At 47.6% G+C, this 20,055-nt stretch overlaps 1 protein-coding gene across 2 annotated transcripts in view; it reads left to right on the forward strand.

Annotated features, from left to right (window-relative positions):
• The window catches only part of LOC144152432 (suppressor of lurcher protein 1-like), a 481,850-nt gene that overhangs the window by 404,920 nt on the left and 56,875 nt on the right, over positions 1-20,055 (forward strand). For both annotated transcript variants that reach the window (XM_077683699.1, XM_077683701.1), the window contains one exon: positions 11,352-11,541. In XM_077683699.1, the coding sequence (XP_077539825.1) occupies positions 11,352-11,541 (190 nt within the window). The remainder of the gene's footprint in view (positions 1-11,351; positions 11,542-20,055) is intronic.

Consider the following 20,055-nt stretch of genomic DNA (forward strand, 5'->3'; position numbering starts at 1 on the left):
GGGGTGACAACAATGGTGATTGGTGGAATGGGATTCGATTGATTGATTGATTGATTGATTGATTTAATGCGTCGAAACTGCACCTGGGCTATGCGGCGTGCCGTAGTGGAGGCCTCGGGACTAATTTTGGCCACCTCGGGACATTTAACATCCGCCTAAATCTAGGCTCATGGGTGTTTTCGCTTTTCGCCCCTGTCGGAAAAGCAGCCACCGCGACCGGGATCAAACCCGCGTCCTTGGGTTCAGCAGCACACCGCCTTAGCCACTGAGCCACCGCGGAGGGCAATTGGCGGAATGGGTAGAGCACATACCTCTTAATGCAGTTCAACCCAGCCTGTCCAGATGGCGCATGCACATTAAGAAGGTCGTTTTTAGAACCCTATTTTCCGAGCTAACATTACCAGCATTGTTGAAGAACGTTAGTTTTTTCTTCTCAACGAACCCATAGCGGCTGCACCATATACTGCGTACGTTAAGAGACCCTCGCCAATTGTTTAAATATCCGTGTAAACAGAAGCTACCTGTCGTTTGAGCTACCTTCCTCATATCAGTCGAGCTATTATTCGACAGGGGTTAACCCGCCTAAATCCAAGGTTTGCCATGCTTTACAATAAAACAAACATAATATATTTTTTCGTCTTGGTTCTTTTTAATGAAAGTGTAAACACGCAGGAGGGCGTAGGAACGAGCGGGAGAGAGAGAAGGGGACTCTAAGTCCTGTGTTATCCTTTCACTGCCTCATAATCCACAACTGTTAAGTTTCTGAAGCCAGCCTTACACGTTTAAGCTAAACTTAGGGACCGAACGGTGCCGCCTAAATTATTTGGATTAGTTGAGCGCGCGGTGTATGCGGGCCGAAGCTTGGATGAGCGCTGCTGCAGCATACGCGGAAGGTTTTCTTGAGCTCACAACATCATTTCGCGGCTTTAAAGCCACGGAGCAAAGCATGTACCACAGCTAAAGCAATCCCGCACTCATACATTAGGCCCGTTTCTGCAATAGTAATAACGCACGCGCATGCTCGATGAGGGCTCAATGGTGCTGGCGCTTGCGGGTTAAGGATTCATGCAGAAGGCGAACGTTTCTGCGCGCGGTGGTGTTAAGAATACCTGAATACGCGAACACGATGTTTCTTCGCTAGCACGTATGTGAAAAAAAGGTGGCGTTCGTGCATTTGAAATTTTACTAGAGTTCGAGAAAAAAAAGAAGCAGTTCATTACGACCATCGCAGAAAGGCGCAAAGCACACATACTAAGTCCGGTTTGCCGAAAATTACGTCCCACCGTATTTCTGCGGCGCCGTGAAATGTGTTCGTGCATTCCGGACATTTTCTTTCTAAGCATCCAGTGTTTTGTTTTCTTTGCTTGTGCTAAAAGTGGGTGCTTTAATTTTAAACATGTCATGTTCGCGCCTAACATGTGAAACCTGTCGGCGCATGTAGGCCATAACATTTGTTTTATTACGCGTCATCAAATTCCAGTGAACATCTCCATCAAAAACTAACTCTCTCACCTTCTTGTTTATATGAACAAGCCGTGGCAGGAGTTAATAAACAGGGAACATCGGTATTGGTCTTATCCATGCCAAAGAACTAAATCATTGCTCTCACGTAGCACCCGCCGCCATCAGTTGTCGTGACGAATTCCTCAGCACCACTCGCCTATCATAGCATGCCTTCTGGAAGCGTACGGGACAAGTTATGTTTCCTATGCTTACTCCTTCGTTCATAGGAAGCCTTATAGCAAGAAATTCGTAAGCTTTATCATATAATGCTCAAGGGAGCGGCTGCAACACTTTTCCTTCCGTTCTGGCTTAGGTAACCTGCCAGTCGATCCCACAAGATGCGCTGCGCGTGAACTTCCCTACCCGTGAATGTACGCAGTGGGTTGCCGTTTTCCGGATGATTGCTTTGCCAGCACGGTGAGGGAATTATTTATGTCGACCGGTTGCGTCGCTTATCGCGAGCTGTCCGATGTGGGCCACTGCGAGCTCGTCACTGTCGTCGTCCTGGTCATTACTCTTTCAGGAACAGCGAGCAGGAGTCGCGTGTCCTTTTATGTGGTAACCCAACGTGTTCACGAGCATTACGTAATAAACAATCCCACCTCCGCTCAATGGCCACAAGATGGCGGTACCTTTTCCAGTGGTATTACTTCATTCCAAAACCGTGTTTTAATTCATAATTCAGCAAGCAATTTCGAAATATGAGTACCAACTCATAAATTTATACTCATGAATTACGAGTATGGAAATTAGGGACTTTGAAGTACAAAATGGGCGTTAAATATAGCAAACTGATCGCAGCGGGTAAGGGGCATCTCTAAATTTTATTTAGGTTCCTCGTTTGTGGGCACAGTCTTTGTAGGTAATTCCAAAGGGCCTCACTCGCATTTAGGGGAAGCTCATCAAACAGTTGCTTCCCCTCAAAAAGCGAACCCCATTTCTTTCGTTTTAACACCGTAGCTGCTTAAGTCGAGCGTTACTCGTTCGTCGCTCCAAAATTCCTCGCGGAGCGATGACGTCACCTCTCGTTGCCTAGCAACCCCTGGGGCAGCAGTGCATAGCTTATAGCATCCTCGATTAACCGCACCGGTGCACACCGGGGCACACCGGTGCGCCTTTTCATCCTCGATAAACCGCACCGGTGTGCACCGTCCGTCCTCGATAAACCGGGGTGCACCGTCGCGGGGCAATTTTTGGTTGCACCGCCGCGCACCGAGAGAGTCGACGGTGCGCCGGCGTGCAGTCCCGAGATGCATCGCGGACGATGCCGGCGAAGGAGCTTCCTCCGCCGTCTGCTGCAGCGACGGCGCATCGCCGCACCCTGTTCTGTGGCCGCACTCGTGTCAAGGCGGACGGAGTTGTGTATTGTTGTGACAAGGATGGCGTGCTTGTGAATTCATCGGGCAACGATGCGACAGTCTCCTAACGGGCGGTAACAACGGCCAGTGATTGTAAATGAGGACGCGAACTTTGTGTACTTCAAAGACGGCTGCATGCATTGCCAGAAAGTTGGGGATTGACATTCGTTTCGTTCGATCGAATTATCATGAACTGTTACCGGAGTGCCTAGACGATGAAGACCTACTTGTTTTGCTGTAACGGAAGGGCGGAACAAAACAGGCACTCGCATTATGGCTCAAACGAAGATTAGAAGCAGCTTGTATGTAGCTGTTTATTGGGAGCGGTGGCGGTACGTTGTTCCGCATGTGTGACGGATTTAAGTTGTGCGTACATATAATCATTGGCCTTCAATAAATACCACTTTCAAATAGCGCTGTGTCTCATTACAGTGCTGTATTGTTACTTGTGAACGTTTTTATGAGTTGATTTCTTAGATTAAGAGATGGCGCCTGGGTAGAACCGCCCCGTTTGTCCTCGATCAACGCTCCGTGCCGGTACGCACCGTCGTGGGGCACTGTGCACCGCGCCGGTTTTGGGGGCAACACCGGTGCGTGTTTATCGAGGACGCTATTAGTGCTCGCTTCGCTAGTTTATGCATGGCTCCTCCGAGCCTCACAGGCGCCCGTCAAGCCGTGGTGTCACTGCGCAATACATGATATAAAGGATCGCGTACAGCGGCGGCGTCCAGGCTTGCGCCACGTGAGGAGCTAAAAAAAATAACACCAGGGAAGCGCGCGTGAGTGTGCGCCCCGTGAGGAGCGCCAGGCGTCGGTCAGCTCGGCCTTCGAGAACACTCCGCCCAGCGTTGGTGGTGGTATCTCTGGCGTGCTGTTCTTCTTGCCAGTTCACGTGCGTTTACGCCTGAAGTGGGGAGCGCAGACGCTGAGTTCGCGCTACAGACGCCGAGCTCGCGAAGCCGGTTGTCGCGGATTCTAGCGTGGTGTAACGCAGACCACTTGGGGAGAGAGTGAAAGCCTGCGGACAAAACGATCCGGACCTGCCGGTCATGGAGAACGTTCAGCGACAAAGTTCAGGAAATCCATGTGAGGTGCAACAGCCGGGTCTCCGACGAAGGGAGAGGGCCCGCCAGCTCTGCTGTTCCCCCAGCCTTGCACCAGTAGTGCAAGCTTTACCCATTTTTTTTTTAAAGCGAAGCTATCTTAATCGCACCGATGGCGGTGTCATAGCCAAAACACACTGCAGGAAAGCCAACTTTACACAGTGGCAAGTCGCATGATGACGATGATTATGATAAAAAAAACTGGCTCCAATCCATTGAAGGTGGTTGGAAAGTAAAGCTGTAAACGACGCCCAGAACAATTTCCCATGCTACGTCACTTCACTTCACGCACGTGGCTCTACAACGAGAGAAACCAGAGATTCTGCCTACCGTAACTTAGAATTCGCAGGCGGTGTCCCGAACGCATATGCGCCGGCCACGACCGGGCTAGAACGGCGGACGCCGCCGCTGTAGCCTAGACGTGCGTCGGCAGAAAGAAAACGGCGAGGAGCGTCATTCGTAGGGTGAGACAGCGGAACCTTGCCATCCCGATGTGCTAGCTCGGGGCTACGCCACCGCTCGACACAAGCGCAGACACCGAAACAATCCGGCATGTCATCTTAGGGATTCCCATTTTTACCGATTTATAGTTTAGTAAGTTTGAGAAGTGCGAGGAAGCTGAGGGAACTTTTATTATCGCTGTTTATCAGGACCAGTTGCTACTTTCACCTTTTGTAATACCTCTTAAAACACAACCGAATTGGTATTGACCAATTTAGAAAACGAAGTCCCAAGCTCTGCGCAAAAGGTAGCGTTTCTCTAGCGGCCAGATGTTTGTATGTGGTTTGTACATTTTTGTTTTCCCGCTCTGCAAACCAATCCTTAACGTGTGTTTGCGTACGACCACTTAATTCTTTGGGGTGCGGGTTACCCTGGAGGTGCTGTCGAACAAGTTAATCAAGCCGTGCGAAGGAAGCGCGCAATGGACGCGAAGCTTCGCCGAAACAGGCCCAAAACAACCGTCGCTAAACCAGACGACAAAGCCGTACCGACGACGCCGCCGCCGGCGAGCAGGCACTTCCGCGCGGGGAACTCTGGGTAAATTCGCGGCGCCTTCTACAGTGTGCTCCGTGAGTGAAACTCTCCGCCGCCCTCCCCCCCCCCACCCCCCTCCGCCGCCGCCTACGCCGCATTGGGAGTTTGTTGTCCCGCACGCCAGGAAAGAACCGTTGGCTGGTAGAGCTAGAAAACTTTGCTTTGCTTTAAAATCTCTATTGAACCGTTGGCTGGTAGAGCTAGAAAGCTGTGCTGTAAAATCTCTATTGATAACAAAGTAAGAATTGTAACCGTCGAGCTGAAGAAAGAAGTGCGACATAATTAATTTCATGCTGTTGCATGCATATACATAGCGCCAGTACTCCGGCAACAATGGGCATCGAGTATGGTCGCATTTACGCCGTTGATGGCGTCGACCACTGCTGCCTATGGGCCCCACCATAGTACCGTCGAGACCAACAAAAGCCCCGAAGTAATATATACGGGGCGCGCTCTATGACGTCACGTTTGTGGTCCCAAGGTGTTAGCGAACGAGGCCGCGGAAGGCGCCGTCACCACTGGGTAAACGTTGGTTGCAACGCAATCTGTCCGTTCGCTTCCTTACTCTCGGTCCCGCAGCTTTGGGCGGGGTCACGTGGTTTCTTTCGGTGCAGCGTCTTGCCTTCGCGAGACCCGTTAGGTAACAGGGCCCGCAATCGTCCTCCTTTCGACCGTGGTTTGAGTGATGGAAGAAGCACTTACTTCTCAGCCATTGCAGTATGCTGACGCTTGCCCAGTCGCCTAATGGACTGAAGAGAAGGGGATTGGCAAAAAGAAATACTTGTTGTGGGTACAGCCCTGCCTGGCTGTTTTCCCTGTTTTATCAACCTTCATAGCGAGAGGCCCTTTGTATTAGTGCGGTAACTGGGAGAAAATTTTTAATTCAATAAATCCGCTGGACCCGAAAATAAGGTTTGTTTTCGAGTCACTAAATTGTGCAATTTTAGTTTCAGTTGTTTTTGCTGTTGGGGCCCTCTTAACATTCGCAGTAGTCGTGCTAGTATTGACCTCCAAGTTAAACGCCTCGAAGTATTCGATATAGCTGTCACTTCAGGAGGGAACCTCCGGCGAAGGCCGTATGTTAGGCACATGAAACCCCAGTAGGAAGTTCTACTTGCCTTCAAAAGGAGCTCGCTCATCGTAAACTTCATTTGGATATGTTTTTTTTTCATCAAAACAAGGCGCGGGTAATAATTTACTCCAACGTATAGCGCTGGCGTTCTTCTTGTGCCTCGACGGGCATTATAGCTCGAACAAAATGGCGAATCGATCCTGTCAACGAGAAAACAACTTTCACAAAACGCAATTCCTTTGTTCCCGGCCCGTCGTCAATTGTTCTGACATGTTTGTCCCGCCTCGCACCACACGTCTTGAGTTTCCTACGCCGGCATCTGGGGTTGTTTCTCGGCTCACAGAAAGAATCGGGCTCTTCGAGTCGCCAGGCCTGTTGACATTCCGTTTGATATATGGGAGAGCTCCGCCGTTTCCTATTTGCTGATGGCAACCTATATAACGCTAACGGATAGCGTTTCGACCTGGTGCTCACGTTGATGACGCAGCTGTAGCCCATCGTGTTGCGGAAGCCGCAATTTCCCGGCGTGTGCCACGAACGCGGGATTACTTCGTCCGTGTAATTATCCATCCATTGCCAGCACATGCGAAACAATTGACGCGCCCTACGTTTTCAAAATATTAGCAGAAGAAAGGTTTATTTTACACCTCTTTAATTAGTCAAAGCTTTCGATTTGATTGTAGGGTTTAACGCGCCGACCCAACGCAGGCTACGAGGCGCGCGGTAGTGGATGGCTCTGGATTAATTTTGACAACCTGGAGATCTTTAACGTGCACCGAAATCTCGGACACACGGCCGTTTTTGCTTCGGCCTCCATCAGAAAAGCGGCCGCCGCGGTCGGGCATCGAACCCGCGTCCTCGTGCTCAGCAGTACAACGCCTTAGCCACTGAGCCACCGCGGTGGGTAGTCAAAAGCTTTCATGCAATACACCAGTGCAACAAAACTCCAGGCATAGTTCATCGGATTGTTTGTCTTAAGAACGAATCGTTCTCTGGCTTGGAGGAATTACACCCAGATTTGGATATCACTTCTCATTATCCGAAATTATTCGAAATCAATCAAAATCACTTCCCTCTGAGGCAATCCTGTGCTTCAGCATCACCACAGGCTACTTGATTTATCCATCCGTGCAGCCAGCATCGAAATGTTTGCTAATGACTATGTCCAGCGTACGATATGACTCGAAATTTTGGTCTGTGGTGTGACATTACGCAATGTAAACATGACGTTCTGGGTTGCGCGGTGACGCAGCGCAGACCACACTTTTCAGCGAAATTTTATGCACGCAGCTGTTGTCCGCCGAACTTACTTCTGTGACGGAATGGATTGTTCACTTGAGAGCTGCATTGGGGTGAAGTTGAACTACCAAATTTTTTACGGTGTTGGAATTTAAGAAATTATTCAGTATTACTTGGGAGGACTGCTTATGCTGTTGCGACGTATGCGAGAGCACGAGCGATAGATGGCCAGTCAGCCAACTATCACTAGTCCTTTCAAACCGGTATTAATAAGAAAGGGACGCTTCGCAGTAAAAAAAAAAAAAAAACACATACTGAGGGTCGCGGACTTGCCGTAATTCAACCACGTCGAGAGTTGTCAGCGTGACCCCCTTTGCTGCCTCTGTTCGAATGTTCGTGATACCTTCGAGCTAGACTTACAGCCACTTCAGAATCGTCACCATATTGCCAAGCTGAAGTTTATGTATCTGCTTTTTCACTAGAAAACAGTAATACCTATCTACACCCTGACTCCGACTATCCCACGTGACGGAACCGCTCAAATACAATACGACCATTCTTCGGCCGTACTAAAATATTTCGAAAGCCTTTTTCTCTTCCACAACTGAACATTGGAATGCCTTGCTATCTGAGTGCTGTGACGTAAATTTACTTGATTGCTTGTTATCAACATCTCTTCTGTGACGCTTCCTTCCTGGGCAGCAACGCTGTCCGCAGTATCTATACATACATAAATACTTCTTGCGATCTTAAAAAAGCAGTACAAGCCCCCATCCCGGTGGCATGCCGGCCTGCCGCCAAGCATGCACGCTAGCAAGCAAAGTATGTAGCCGCGTGCACGCTTCCTCAAGCAAGCATGACAGAAGTCGGGGACACTAAAAAGCGTACGCGCTCGTGTGAGCAAAAGCGAACCCTCGGGATAACAGCTGTCGCAGCAAATGAAGACAATATCATATCACTGCGCTGAATACAATGTCGATTTATGCACAGGCAATCGCAGTCACTATGTGGCGAATAAATTTTCACTGTGCGAATAACGTGGTTTTTTCATTTGTTTGCAGTCTCTCTATATTAAATGATTTGTGGAGCACCCTCAGGCCTAACAATCTTCATCAGTTGTAACCACAGAGTATGAGAAAAGGGAGAAGAAAGAAATCTACAGAAATTCAGAGAATTGTCCGGTATTGCGTAGCATGCGGGTTCTTTAAAGCGAAGTATGTCTATGAGTAGGGAAAGTCGTTGTATTATTTCATTAACAGCACAGCTGTTTTCCAATTCGTTGATTTCGAAGTTCACGATAAAAGGAAATAAATCACCGGCAGCGGCAGGATGCAAACCTGTGTCTGGTAGATCAGCTAAGTTAGAGCCAGTCGTCTTACCCACTCAACTACGGCCGCATTTTTTTAGATAGGAGCATCTCATGCTCGGGCTGTGTCCCTCCCTCCCTTTTCGTCCGCCGTCCGCACTCTACTGCGCATGCGCGTCTCTTCAGCCCCGTCAGCGTCCGGACTGACATCAGCGCAGTCCACTATAAAAAGAAATAGTTAGGCGGCACCCGGTTTCGATCCCACGACTCTCTGGCCGCAACGGGAGGTACGTGGCGCTCTTCCCGCTGCGCTACAAACCGATACGGGAGCATGCGCTACGAACGCGCCTTATGTCCTTCACTCATTCAAACTACGTCAAGAAGCTACTGATACAACGAAGGCACGCGAAGCTGAATGTCAACGGAAACGACGAACTGAAAACTAATGGGAACTTCAGTCGACGCCATGGCTGCTTCGCATACTACTCAGAGTTCCCCTACGGGAAGATGGTGTAATTTTTTTAAAAACTCAACTACAACCGTGAGTTACAGCGCGAGAGTCAAACCGCTTACACACTCAACTGCGACTGGGGATGGGAAAGGGAGGGGGAGGGGGGAGGGGGAATCTTGCCACCTGCTCGACACAAAACACGTGATAGGGTAGACGTTGCACCTGCGAGCGCCTTGTTTAAGTGTGCGCGTTCCGTTCGTTCGTTGTGCTTCTTCGATATGCTTCTTCTTCGCCGTTATAGCAAGAAAGATGGAGTAAAGGCCGTGGCAGTAGCGAAAAAGAAGAAAATCGGCTACAATCATGCACTTAAACCGCCGTCATGGTCGTGAAAGTGACGTACCGCTTCGCTACTTTCAAGTCTTACGCGTTAGTGTGAGCTCCCTTTATTTTGTTTTTAAGTTTTCTTTTGTTTATTTTCCCCGATGCTGTGAATATATTACCATTATAGCCTTGAAGCCTTTTCTTCGCTATTTGCATTTTTTTTTTTTTTTTCAAAGATGCAAGGTGTACTGCAAAGGTGGTCAGTTTAGGCTATTTTTTGTTCGTATTACCAACCTTCTTTCGCGGACTCCTTTGGTCTGTTCTCCGATTTTTCGGGGAGTTGAATAACATGCATATTTTTCATTTTGTCAGATTATTTTTGTTAAATTTTTTTATTTTTCTTATTTTCCGGTTTATGTGAATTCCTGTTGACCAATTATCTCCATTCGCGCTATTATACCGAATAAAGTGGTCACTTTCGCCAATTCTGCATTTTTGTGGAACTGAACGGCATTACATTGTCCCGGCTGTGTCGGTACTCGGCAAATAAGGCTACGCAATAAAAAAAATGACGAATCCCACGCATAGGTGGTAACCGACGTGATGCGAATCTTCAGTTGCACGCTGTTACCCGCCGCGATGGCTCGGTGGCTAAGGCGTTGCGCTTCTGAGCACGAGGACGCGGGTTCGATTCCCGGCCGCGGCGGCCGCTTTTCTGATGGAGGCGAAAAGCAAAAACGCCCGTGTGTACGAGATTTCGGCGCACGTTGAAGATCCCCAGGTGGTCAAAATTAATCCGGAGCCCTCCACTACGGCGCGCCACATCGCCTGCGTTGCGTCGGCGCGTTAAACCCTACAATCAATCAATCAAATCAAATCAGTTGCACACTGTTTCGAATTCGCGCTCGCAAAGCGCTCTTCAAAGTATTTCTCTACGCCGAAAAACGAGACGTGCTACTCTCGCAAAGCCACGAGACGTTGTTCCTATCGCCGCATTTGGTTTTAGTGCTCACCGCGCCGTTCGTCGTCCATGGTACAGTGTACTAGAAGGTAAAAATGTCGTGCTAGAAAAAAACCAATGGAGAGCGCGGGTCCCTTTGGCGATTAAAAATGTGTATGGAGCGCCGGCGTTCATGGTAGAACTCCTGTGAAAGCCAACGCCATCTATAAATTTTTAAATCAAACAAACACGTATTTGACGGGTTCTATCGAACTTTATATCATAAAATACGTAAATAAAACTATTATGGGCAATAAATAAGGATTAATTTAACAAACAAAACTTATGAACGCAACTGGTGAGCAGCGGCCGCCAGGGGCGCTGTTTACAGCAAGCGTTCCTCAGCATAAATTTTCGTCGCAAAAGGGACCCCCTAGTCGGCCCCGAACGACACACCTCTCTCATCTAGCAAAATGTACCCATGGTGTCGTATACGTGGCCAACACGCTGTTTGATGCCAGCCCAAATCACTGCTTTCAATTTCATTTCTGCGGCTGATGGAAGCGCGGTCAGTGGCGCTTCTATCGGCCGCAGAACCTCACGAGGCGCTTGCTTGACCTTAGCTAAGTTTGGACAGAGGGACGCCACCAGGCGTTCCCAGTGTTTTTACCTGTAGTAAATTAGATTTGCTTAAAAGAACTACGCTGTCAGCTGGCCAGCTGGTCAAGTCGGGTTGGGTCTGTCTGTCTGTCTGTCTGTCTGTCTGTCTGTCTGTCTGTCTGTCTGTCTGTCTGTCTGTCTGTCTGTCTGTCTGTCTGTCTGTCTGTCGGTCGGTCGGTCGGTCGGTCGGTCGGTCGGTCGGTCTGTCTGTCGGTCGGTCGGTCGCTCGGTCGGTCGATGGGCCGGTCATACAGGCAGACAGAAAGCGAAACATTTTGGAATTTTATTTCGTTGAAGTAAACGTACACTTCGCATTTGTTTCCCAGTAGCGAATAATCCTTATTAAACTCCTCTTCTTCGCAGGCAACGGGAGTTGCGACCAGGTGATCATGAGCAACAGCTCCAAGAACGGCACCATCACGAGTCCCAACTACCCGAACCCGTACCCGGCCAACACGCGCTGCAACTACCACTTCCAGGGAGAGGGGAAGGAGCGCGTACAGATCAAATTCACCGACTTTGACCTCTACATGCCGCACGAGGGCATCAAAGAGTGAGTGCACGCGTCTCCGTTTTCGCTCTTCTTCACCGTGTTTTCATTCGTTACAATGCTACTCCATCTAAGCAAGCCCGCATTTCTTTATGGTCACACGTTCCTTACGCAATAAATGCAGCCCAGGAGTTGTCTAAGGATCCCTGAGTTGACGAAGGACAATAATAGACCCTCAAAAACAGAAATTTTGATGAGGTACGATCGCGTAACGTGGAAACGCCAGCAGGCAGAAGGAACTGGAAATAAATACATGCTTATTGGCCAAAATGCTGTTTCCTACCTCCAGCTCGTGTTCAATAAATATTCGTACTAATGCCATGTGTTCACTCGTTCCGTGAACGAGCATACCTGCTTCATTTTTATTATCCTTCCTCTAGACTGAAATTCGAGGAACTTAAATTTAAAGTTGCTCATACCTCGGCTTCAGTTGAATATATGTGTAATGTAAACACACATAAATCGCATGCAAGGATCTATGCCGTCAGGTTCAATAGGAAACGTTAGTGGGCGCCTATTTCATCTGTAGTGCGGTAATTATGTTACATTTTAAAAACGTAAGTTAACTGCTCTAGCTCAAAAACAACGCTTAATGTGCGGAAATAGCGCGCCGTACGCCTCAGTATAAATGGCTGAAAATTGGTGGCAGAGTTCTTCATTCTGCAGTGGACAAAAACCGGACATGACGGTTATGATGACGAAGACGTCGAATATTTTTCAGACACGCTCGCGGTATGTACGTATGTGTGTGCATACATACATACATACATACATACATACATACATACATACATACATACATACATACATACATACATACATACATACGTGCATACATACGTGCATACGTGCATACATACGTGCATACGTACATACGTACGTACATACATACGTACATACATACATACATACATACATGCATACATACATACGTGCATACATACATACATACATGCATACATACATACATACATACATACATGCATACATACATACATACATACATACATACATACATACATACATACATGCATACATACATACATACATACATACATGCATACATACATACATACATACATACATACATACATACATACATACATACATACATACATACATACATACACATCATACATGCATGCATACACAAAAGGAAAACATTTTTTTCTTTCTTACATACGTACAAAAGGAAAGACAGAAGAAACAAAGAATTGTAATGTAGCAGTCTAGAACGACAGAAACAGATGCAGAGCTTGAGAGGTTTTTTACCTTTTTTCATAAGATTATGATTAGTTAAGTTAACCTTTTTCATGTAATGTTAGCAAGGGAAGTGGAGAACGGCAGGTGTCCAGAGTGGGGACCGAACCCGCGCCTGCCGATCATATGTTGAATGCTTTACCAATTCTTCCGACAGTGTCGAAGTTTTGATTTCTGAAGCGTTGAATGTTTCTAGCAGCCCTGCAGTAACAGTTGCGCTAGATTTCATTGTCACCTGAAGTAGCGTGTGCTGGTAATTTAAATCAACCGGCTTATACTTCCATTGAGTCCGCGATAAACTTTTTGTTTGTGCTTTTTTTTTTCTCGTTTCAAATTCACGTACTTGCGTACTTTAAAACGTGTTATATGGTTATACCATTTTTACGTCTTAATTTGTGGCAAGCTCAACCTTTCTTTAATATCCGCCGGCACGTTGTTGGCGTGCTGGTTAGGAGATTTGTCACGGTCATCCACCTCTTTCTCATTTAAATCACTGAAATCTCTTCTCATGTTGGTCCAACCGCTCAAAGAGCACCATTGAAAGAAAGGGTGAACAAAATAAAGGAAGAATAGGGAGAGACCCAAGCTCCAGTCCGGCTGCCTTTTCATCGTCTTTCACGTAACAAGAAAAGACAGCGAGGTTAGCTCTTCTATGTGCTTTCTTTCCCTTCGTGGCACAATTATTCATCCTTGACACGCGCCTATTACGGCCTGCTTTTCTTCTATTTTTATTTTTGATTCCTTTCGTTATTTCTTTCTTGGTCCCCGTCTCTTCACATCTCAGCTGTCGGGGTCCATCGTCTTTTATGGCATGTCGTCTCGGTAACAAATTGGGCGCAGTCACTAAGAGGGCCCTTTCTCGAGAACTCGAAGTGCAAAGCGTCAGAAAAAATAGAAAATTAAAGAAAAGTGCGCGCGTGTATCTAGTATATATGAGTGTCCCCATAGGTCTCCTCGGCACCCGTCGCATATAATCGAGCTGAAAGCCTGCAGGCTTTAAAGGATCTTCAGATGTATTCGGCCTGAACCGAAGCGTTCCTGCACATGATCGGTCCGCGTAGCGTCGTTCTTCAAGGCTCCCTTTCTCTTCATTTCTTCGAGTCTGTCATTTTCTTCTACTCTTCTTCTCAGGACGTCTCGGGCTTTCGCTTCTTTTTTTATCCTCCTTGTCCTTCCATGGAGCCGTGCCCCTCCAAGACGGTTTAAGTTGGGCTTTCAGGAGATTGTTTCAACCGACATTGACGAAGGAGTTACTTCCCGTGAAAATAAAAGAGACGGTAAAATAACAGATCAGAGGTTGCGGTATCGCGTCGGTTTCGGGCCGATGGGCGACCGTGACGTCTCGCTGGAGTATGTCCACCGAGTGGATCATTTTGCTCTTGGTATCCTTATTGATGAAACAACGCTCCAAAAATGGGAAAACAGAAAACGAGCGGAGAATTCTTATATTTACGAAACGAGTTTCTTCCGGGCTTGTTTTATCTAAAATTACGCTTTGCGAACCCTGTATCGGTTCCCATTTTCTATAAAAGCTGGAGCAGGATAATCTCAAGGAACAGAGCATCTTCTAAATTCGCATATAGAACTAGCAATTCAGTTTATTTCCATTACTTTGTAAGGCAAATTACAAAGTTTATTAAAACGACGTAGTTCCTCAGAACGTTGCAACAGCATAATCTACCCATCTGAAGTTCTTTTCATGTGTGGTATTATTTCCACCGAATATTCCAAAAACACGCATTAATTTGGTTTACAGCTTCTTAACGCTATCGCATTCTCATTCTGTACCGTAGCTGTGAACCCCGTGGATTTTTTTCGTGTCATAATAGCCATTACTAACGCCAGTTTTGGTTGGGGAACGCGAATCGACCCGCCTTTTCTCCTTCGGTCATCTCAATGCTGTAGTTTCACCGCTCGAAATAATTCCGAACATCGCTAAAACTATGCCTAAAGCGTGATACAATCTCTTATTTCCGGCGGTCCAAGCTATTTATTTGCGTCATCAGTTCATAGGGACACACGGGGAAGATGTTTTAGCGCAGCGCGGGATCACGTGTTAAGGTTGGTCTCATCACGTCAATTACTGTATTTGAGAGACGCAAATGAAGAAACTTGTGAGGCCAAACAAGTCGAGTCTCACCTTTACAAACACCACAATTCTAAGACGAAAGTGCTTTCACGCGCTTTTTAACTGTTTCGGTACTGCGCTATAAAGGAGAAATCTGTTGATTTGACCTTGGTCACTGCTTTTCTGGTGCGGTTGGAGGCGTTTTCACGGTATCATATTTCCTTGCGGCTGGTCAGATTTTGTTTTGTTTCTTTCTAAACAGAAGTTTTTTACCCTGCTATCGATAGCAGCTATTAAAAACCAATTTTGTCGTTATTTATTTCCACGCCAAACCTAAATAAAGGGCAATTTTTAGAATATGAGCTACGTCAGATGTTAGCTGTGAGGATAACGCTATCGAAATTCTCTGTTTCGGGAGAAACCTCGTTCTGAAAATTGCGTGCAAGTTCATATACTAATATAAATATGCTAATAGAAACAAACCACAGTTAACTTTCACGGACACTACGTAGCTGTGCGGTCTTCGTCGTCGTCTGAATAATTATTTGCTGGTTCCCTCTGTAGTGTTTAAAAGCTCTGCAATTGTGAGCTGTTTTACGTTTCCAAATATACGGGCTCCTGGGGGAGATATTATGACTCGAAAAACCGCAGTGACTCGTGTTCTTGATCACGCACCTTCTAACAAATTTTAACTGGTGTAATCCGTGCGATAATTCGATACCCATGCTGAGTTTAATCCAGTAATCTTTACGCATTGTAAACACCTGTTTTCGTGTGAATGGCGAAAAAGCTGTGGTCCCTAACAGAAAAATTTGACACAATTTTTCTAAAGCAAATTAAAACATGCCTGCCCTAAATCATATAACTAAAACAAAAGTTTTCCAGAGAAACCTCGCGATGAACTTTGTTTAAAACATTTTATTCTGTAGACATAAAATAGTCTCTGTGATCCCCTTAGACGTAGCCATATTCACGACATCACAGCGGTCGCTTCACCCCAGTTTCTTCTATGTTATACAACTATCATTTTCGGCTTCTATATATTATTGCGAAACGTGCATAATTTTGGGTAACAAAAGAGGTGCGATGCTTTCCTGTTCAGCCCATATGTTCACAGCCCTTCATCTACGTTATCTTCTTCAGACCATCACTACAGAGCGCATGCATACTGTCACAATTAATGCAACTCGGTGCGATAACTCATAAACAGTGACATCTGTCTGCCACGCAAAGGCAACATCCTAGGCGAACCGAATCGTCTCATTAAGTGAGGCCCTGTAATGTCCCTTCGCCACTCGATAATTTTGCGCGGTGTTCCTTACAGCAACAGAGCCTGGTTCCGTACAGCAGCAGCACGTGCACTATAGTGCATGTCCGTCCGCAACGCGCGTTGGTGACACAGAGCGGCCACGTGCACGGGGCTCAATGAGGCCCCTCACTCAAGACGTATCGACAACTTTCGGTGTACAACACATTCCTGCGGTTTAGGGGCGAAGCACCTTAGGGGCTCGGGCTGTGGGCGTCTCCTGTCGTCTTATGTAGTCGCGGTACTATAATATCACGACACCACATGGGCAAAAACGCGTACTAAAAGAACACACCGGGACACTCGTTTTCCAACGCCTCGCTCTATAACGCATGCTGCGGCGTGTGACACGAAGACAACTTACGGGTTACGGCCTGTCTGTCTCTCGTTTAATTGCTTAAATCCGGTTTAACGCGAGAGAGGGCGCCACCGCCCCACCAAGCGCGCGATTGCTCCTCCCACCGGCGCTTCTCCGGCGCCCAATCAGCGCGCACCGTGTGGCAGGAGAGACACAATCTTTCAATACACTGATACACTGCATGCTTCGCCCCTCCCCTGCGTTTCACGTTAGTGGAGATGGCCCGGGATTTTTCCCCTTCTTTCATTTGTTTCACCCATAGGGGAGCCTGACGGGAAGTAAAAGAAAAGGAAATGAAAAGAAAGGAAAAGACAAGGCCTGCCAGATTTCTTTTTCCCTCTGTAAAGAAGAGATAGAGAGAGAGAGAAAATTTAATGGAGACCAGGGATGCTAGCCGAGCCGTCGCGCTAGCTTTCTCCGCTAGATGATAGAAGAAAAACAAAAATACGGTGCTTTGCTGAAAGTGGATGTTATGCAACGGAGCCTGCTTTATGAGAAAATTGAGATTGCGGGGCGCGATGGTTCAGAACAGTGGACGTGAAATAAAACGACCGATACGGAGCAGAGATAACGTTAGTTAGGCAACGCAGTACAGAAACAATGCTACAGCATAATTGTTTAATTATGATCGCATAAAAACGAGACAGACCATTTTGCTGCAGCCAACAACAGAAGGAGCTTAAGTTTTTGCTTCTAAAGCTTTGTTCAATAGCTTTCTGCGGGTACGTAGCAAACCTGCGCGCCGGCGAAGCGCTTCTCCGGGCACGTTCCAACTGTGGCCAAACCCAAAAGCCCGTGATCCCGTTATTACTATAACTTAAGGAATATGCAGACAGCAGACGCAAACTCACTCCTCCGCACAAGAAATTGCCCAGGCAAACGCAAACACTACTCATACCCGACAAAGTACACATGTCTAAAGGCCGTGTAAACACTTCCCCGACAGTGTGTGATGTCTGCCACGTACGGACAAGTCGAGAGCACGTGTTATGACTATGGCCCAAATTAGAGAGAAGTAATATCCGTAGGGAGTGGCTGACTGGACCAGGTACGCTACAGCAGCAGCTACTGTCGGCAGGCTTTGTGCAGAAGACGATAGGCCTTCCCGGCAAGATCCCTGGAAGACCCACCTTGTAGCCCCTGGAATGAGGAGACCATATGCAAAAGAGAAAATAATTTTATCCCTCTCTCTATCTCTCTGCGGGTACGTGCTCCTAGCAGTGCGTGGAACACTTTGCTGTGCTTTAGAGATAGAGATAGATGTGAAGAGAGAGAGATAGAGATAGAGAGACGTACATTATTTAGAGCACCGCCACAGCTCTATTAGGGTATATACAAAGCAACTTGATTCAGTAGTGGTTCAAATGCAGTTGAAAAACTGTAGGGGAACCGACTTATTCTTAAGAGACAGGAAAAGGCGGAAAGTCTGAGATAGAAAGAAAAGAAGAAATGAAAAATAGAAAATAACATAAAAGGAAGAGAAGGACTATGGCAAGCTTTAAGCTTGGTTTTACAGCAAAAGCAGACGACACAAAATAATGATTGACGGACACAATGAAAGGTACCCACCACCGGCCAATTCCGACTTCTGGAGCGCAAATGACGCGTGCAAAGTTATCCTCGCATGCTCGTTAAAGCACCCCGACCAGAAGGTACATACTTTTTGGCCAATGCTGGGACCTATACACACCCAACCCTAACCACCACCCTTAGCGCAAAAATTGTTAATTGTTACACGTTCTAGGACTAGAAAGGATACAGCAGTGTCATTATGAATAAAATAAACCGAGCTGAAACATTTTACTTCAGATCAAGTGTAAACAGGGGAATCGGACAGGGCATGCCGCGGGAATGATGGTCTACCGGTACAACCGGTCCGCTTAACGGAGTGGCTACCAAGGGGGGGCTAACAGAATAGGGGAGACCAAAAAACACGATGAAAAGACGGAATAAGAAAACTTGAGGTCATAGAATGGACTCGAAAAACCCGCGACTGGAGTATTTGTATTCACTGGGAGGGACCCTCATCCTGCATTGGGCACAAATAGGCTGTAGGCGATGATATAGCAGGTATGCGTGTATATTACAAAGAAAGCTAAGGAAATAGAGTCAAGGAATGCATGGGTCTTTTTTTTTTTTGCAAGAAAACACGAATTTAGGAATGATTGGAAAACACTGAATCCCTAGGGATGCGGATCTTATTATCTCAGAGAAGTTTATTTATTGAAATCGAGGCTATTCAGTCTCTCCATTCGAATTCAGTCGTCGCCTACGTCCCTGTGAAGATTTCTTATTTCAATACCGAAGACTAGTTGGGAGAGACCGACAGACAAAGAACTTTTATTTTTGGTCCTGAGGAACTACTTTGGGGTTGTAGTTGTGGGCCGCTCCCACGTAGGGACAGGAAGGCCGTGGCCCTCCGCCCTTTCGCAGGCCCTCTGGACGGCCAGGAGTTGGACAGAGAGGTCGCCGCTTTTGAGGGCTTCCTCCCAATCCTCTTTGTATTTAAACAAACTGTCGCGTATTGCAGGGCATTGCCAGGGCATGTGACCTAATGAGCAATACGCTTCTCCGCAGTCCGGACAGTGCGGGTCAATGTTGGGCGCAAAAGGACTAAATTTGCCCCGCGAAGGGAAGCACCCCGTCTGGAGCATTCTCGAGGCCGACGATTCAGACCGAGTAAGCGTTGGATGAGGGGGTGGTGGTAGATCCTCCGAGCGAAAAGATAGTGAGCTACGACCTCGTGAAGGAAGAAATCCCGGAACCTCTCAGCGTCCCCCCCCCCCCCCCCCCCCCCCCGCGAATTTACCGGGACCGCCGCGGTCAGATAATCCTCGCGCACGGTCATGGGCCAACGTTGGGAACGTCGGGATGGACGTTGGTCTCCATATGGGCCGGGAACCATTTGATTGTGTGATGTCCAGCGGCCTCCTCACAACCAAGGATTGCCCCAGCCTCCCGCGAGATCGATCCCGAGGCAAATGCTCGAGCCGTAGCCCGCGAGTCCGTAAAGATATTCGGACGCAATGGGTCCTTCATGGCCAAGGCGATGGCGACCTGTTCGGCCACCGCCACGGAGACCTTCCTGGCCGAGGCAGAGTTGAGCATCCCGCCCCGGTGTTCTACGGCGACCACCACAAAGCAACCCGAGCGGCCGTACTGAGCCGCGTCTACAAAAATCGCGAGCTCAGGGCTACCCGCGACAGTGTTCAATAGAGATCGAGCCCGAGCCTTGCGGTGCCCTACATTGTATTGTGGATGTACATTTCTTGGAAAGGGGTCTACCCTAAATGTATCCCTTATGGACGGTGAAATCGATACTTTACGTTCATTTATCGTCATTGGGTCAGAGCCAATTGATTCCAGGATGCGCCTGCCGCCCCGTGACGACGAGAGGCGCACCACCTGGGCCGTCTGTTGAGAGCCTCTATTACCTCCGAGAGGGTGTTGTGAATGCCTAGTTGCATGAGCCTTTCCGTGCTGGTGCTGACAGGCAAACCTAGCACACGCTTAATGCTCCTACGC

This window comes from Haemaphysalis longicornis, unplaced genomic scaffold, assembly GCF_048455015.1.
Source record: "Haemaphysalis longicornis isolate Haplotype H1 unplaced genomic scaffold, Haemaphysalis longicornis Haplotype H1 scaffold_9, whole genome shotgun sequence".
In the NCBI taxonomy this organism is placed as follows: domain Eukaryota; kingdom Metazoa; phylum Arthropoda; class Arachnida; order Ixodida; family Ixodidae; genus Haemaphysalis; species Haemaphysalis longicornis.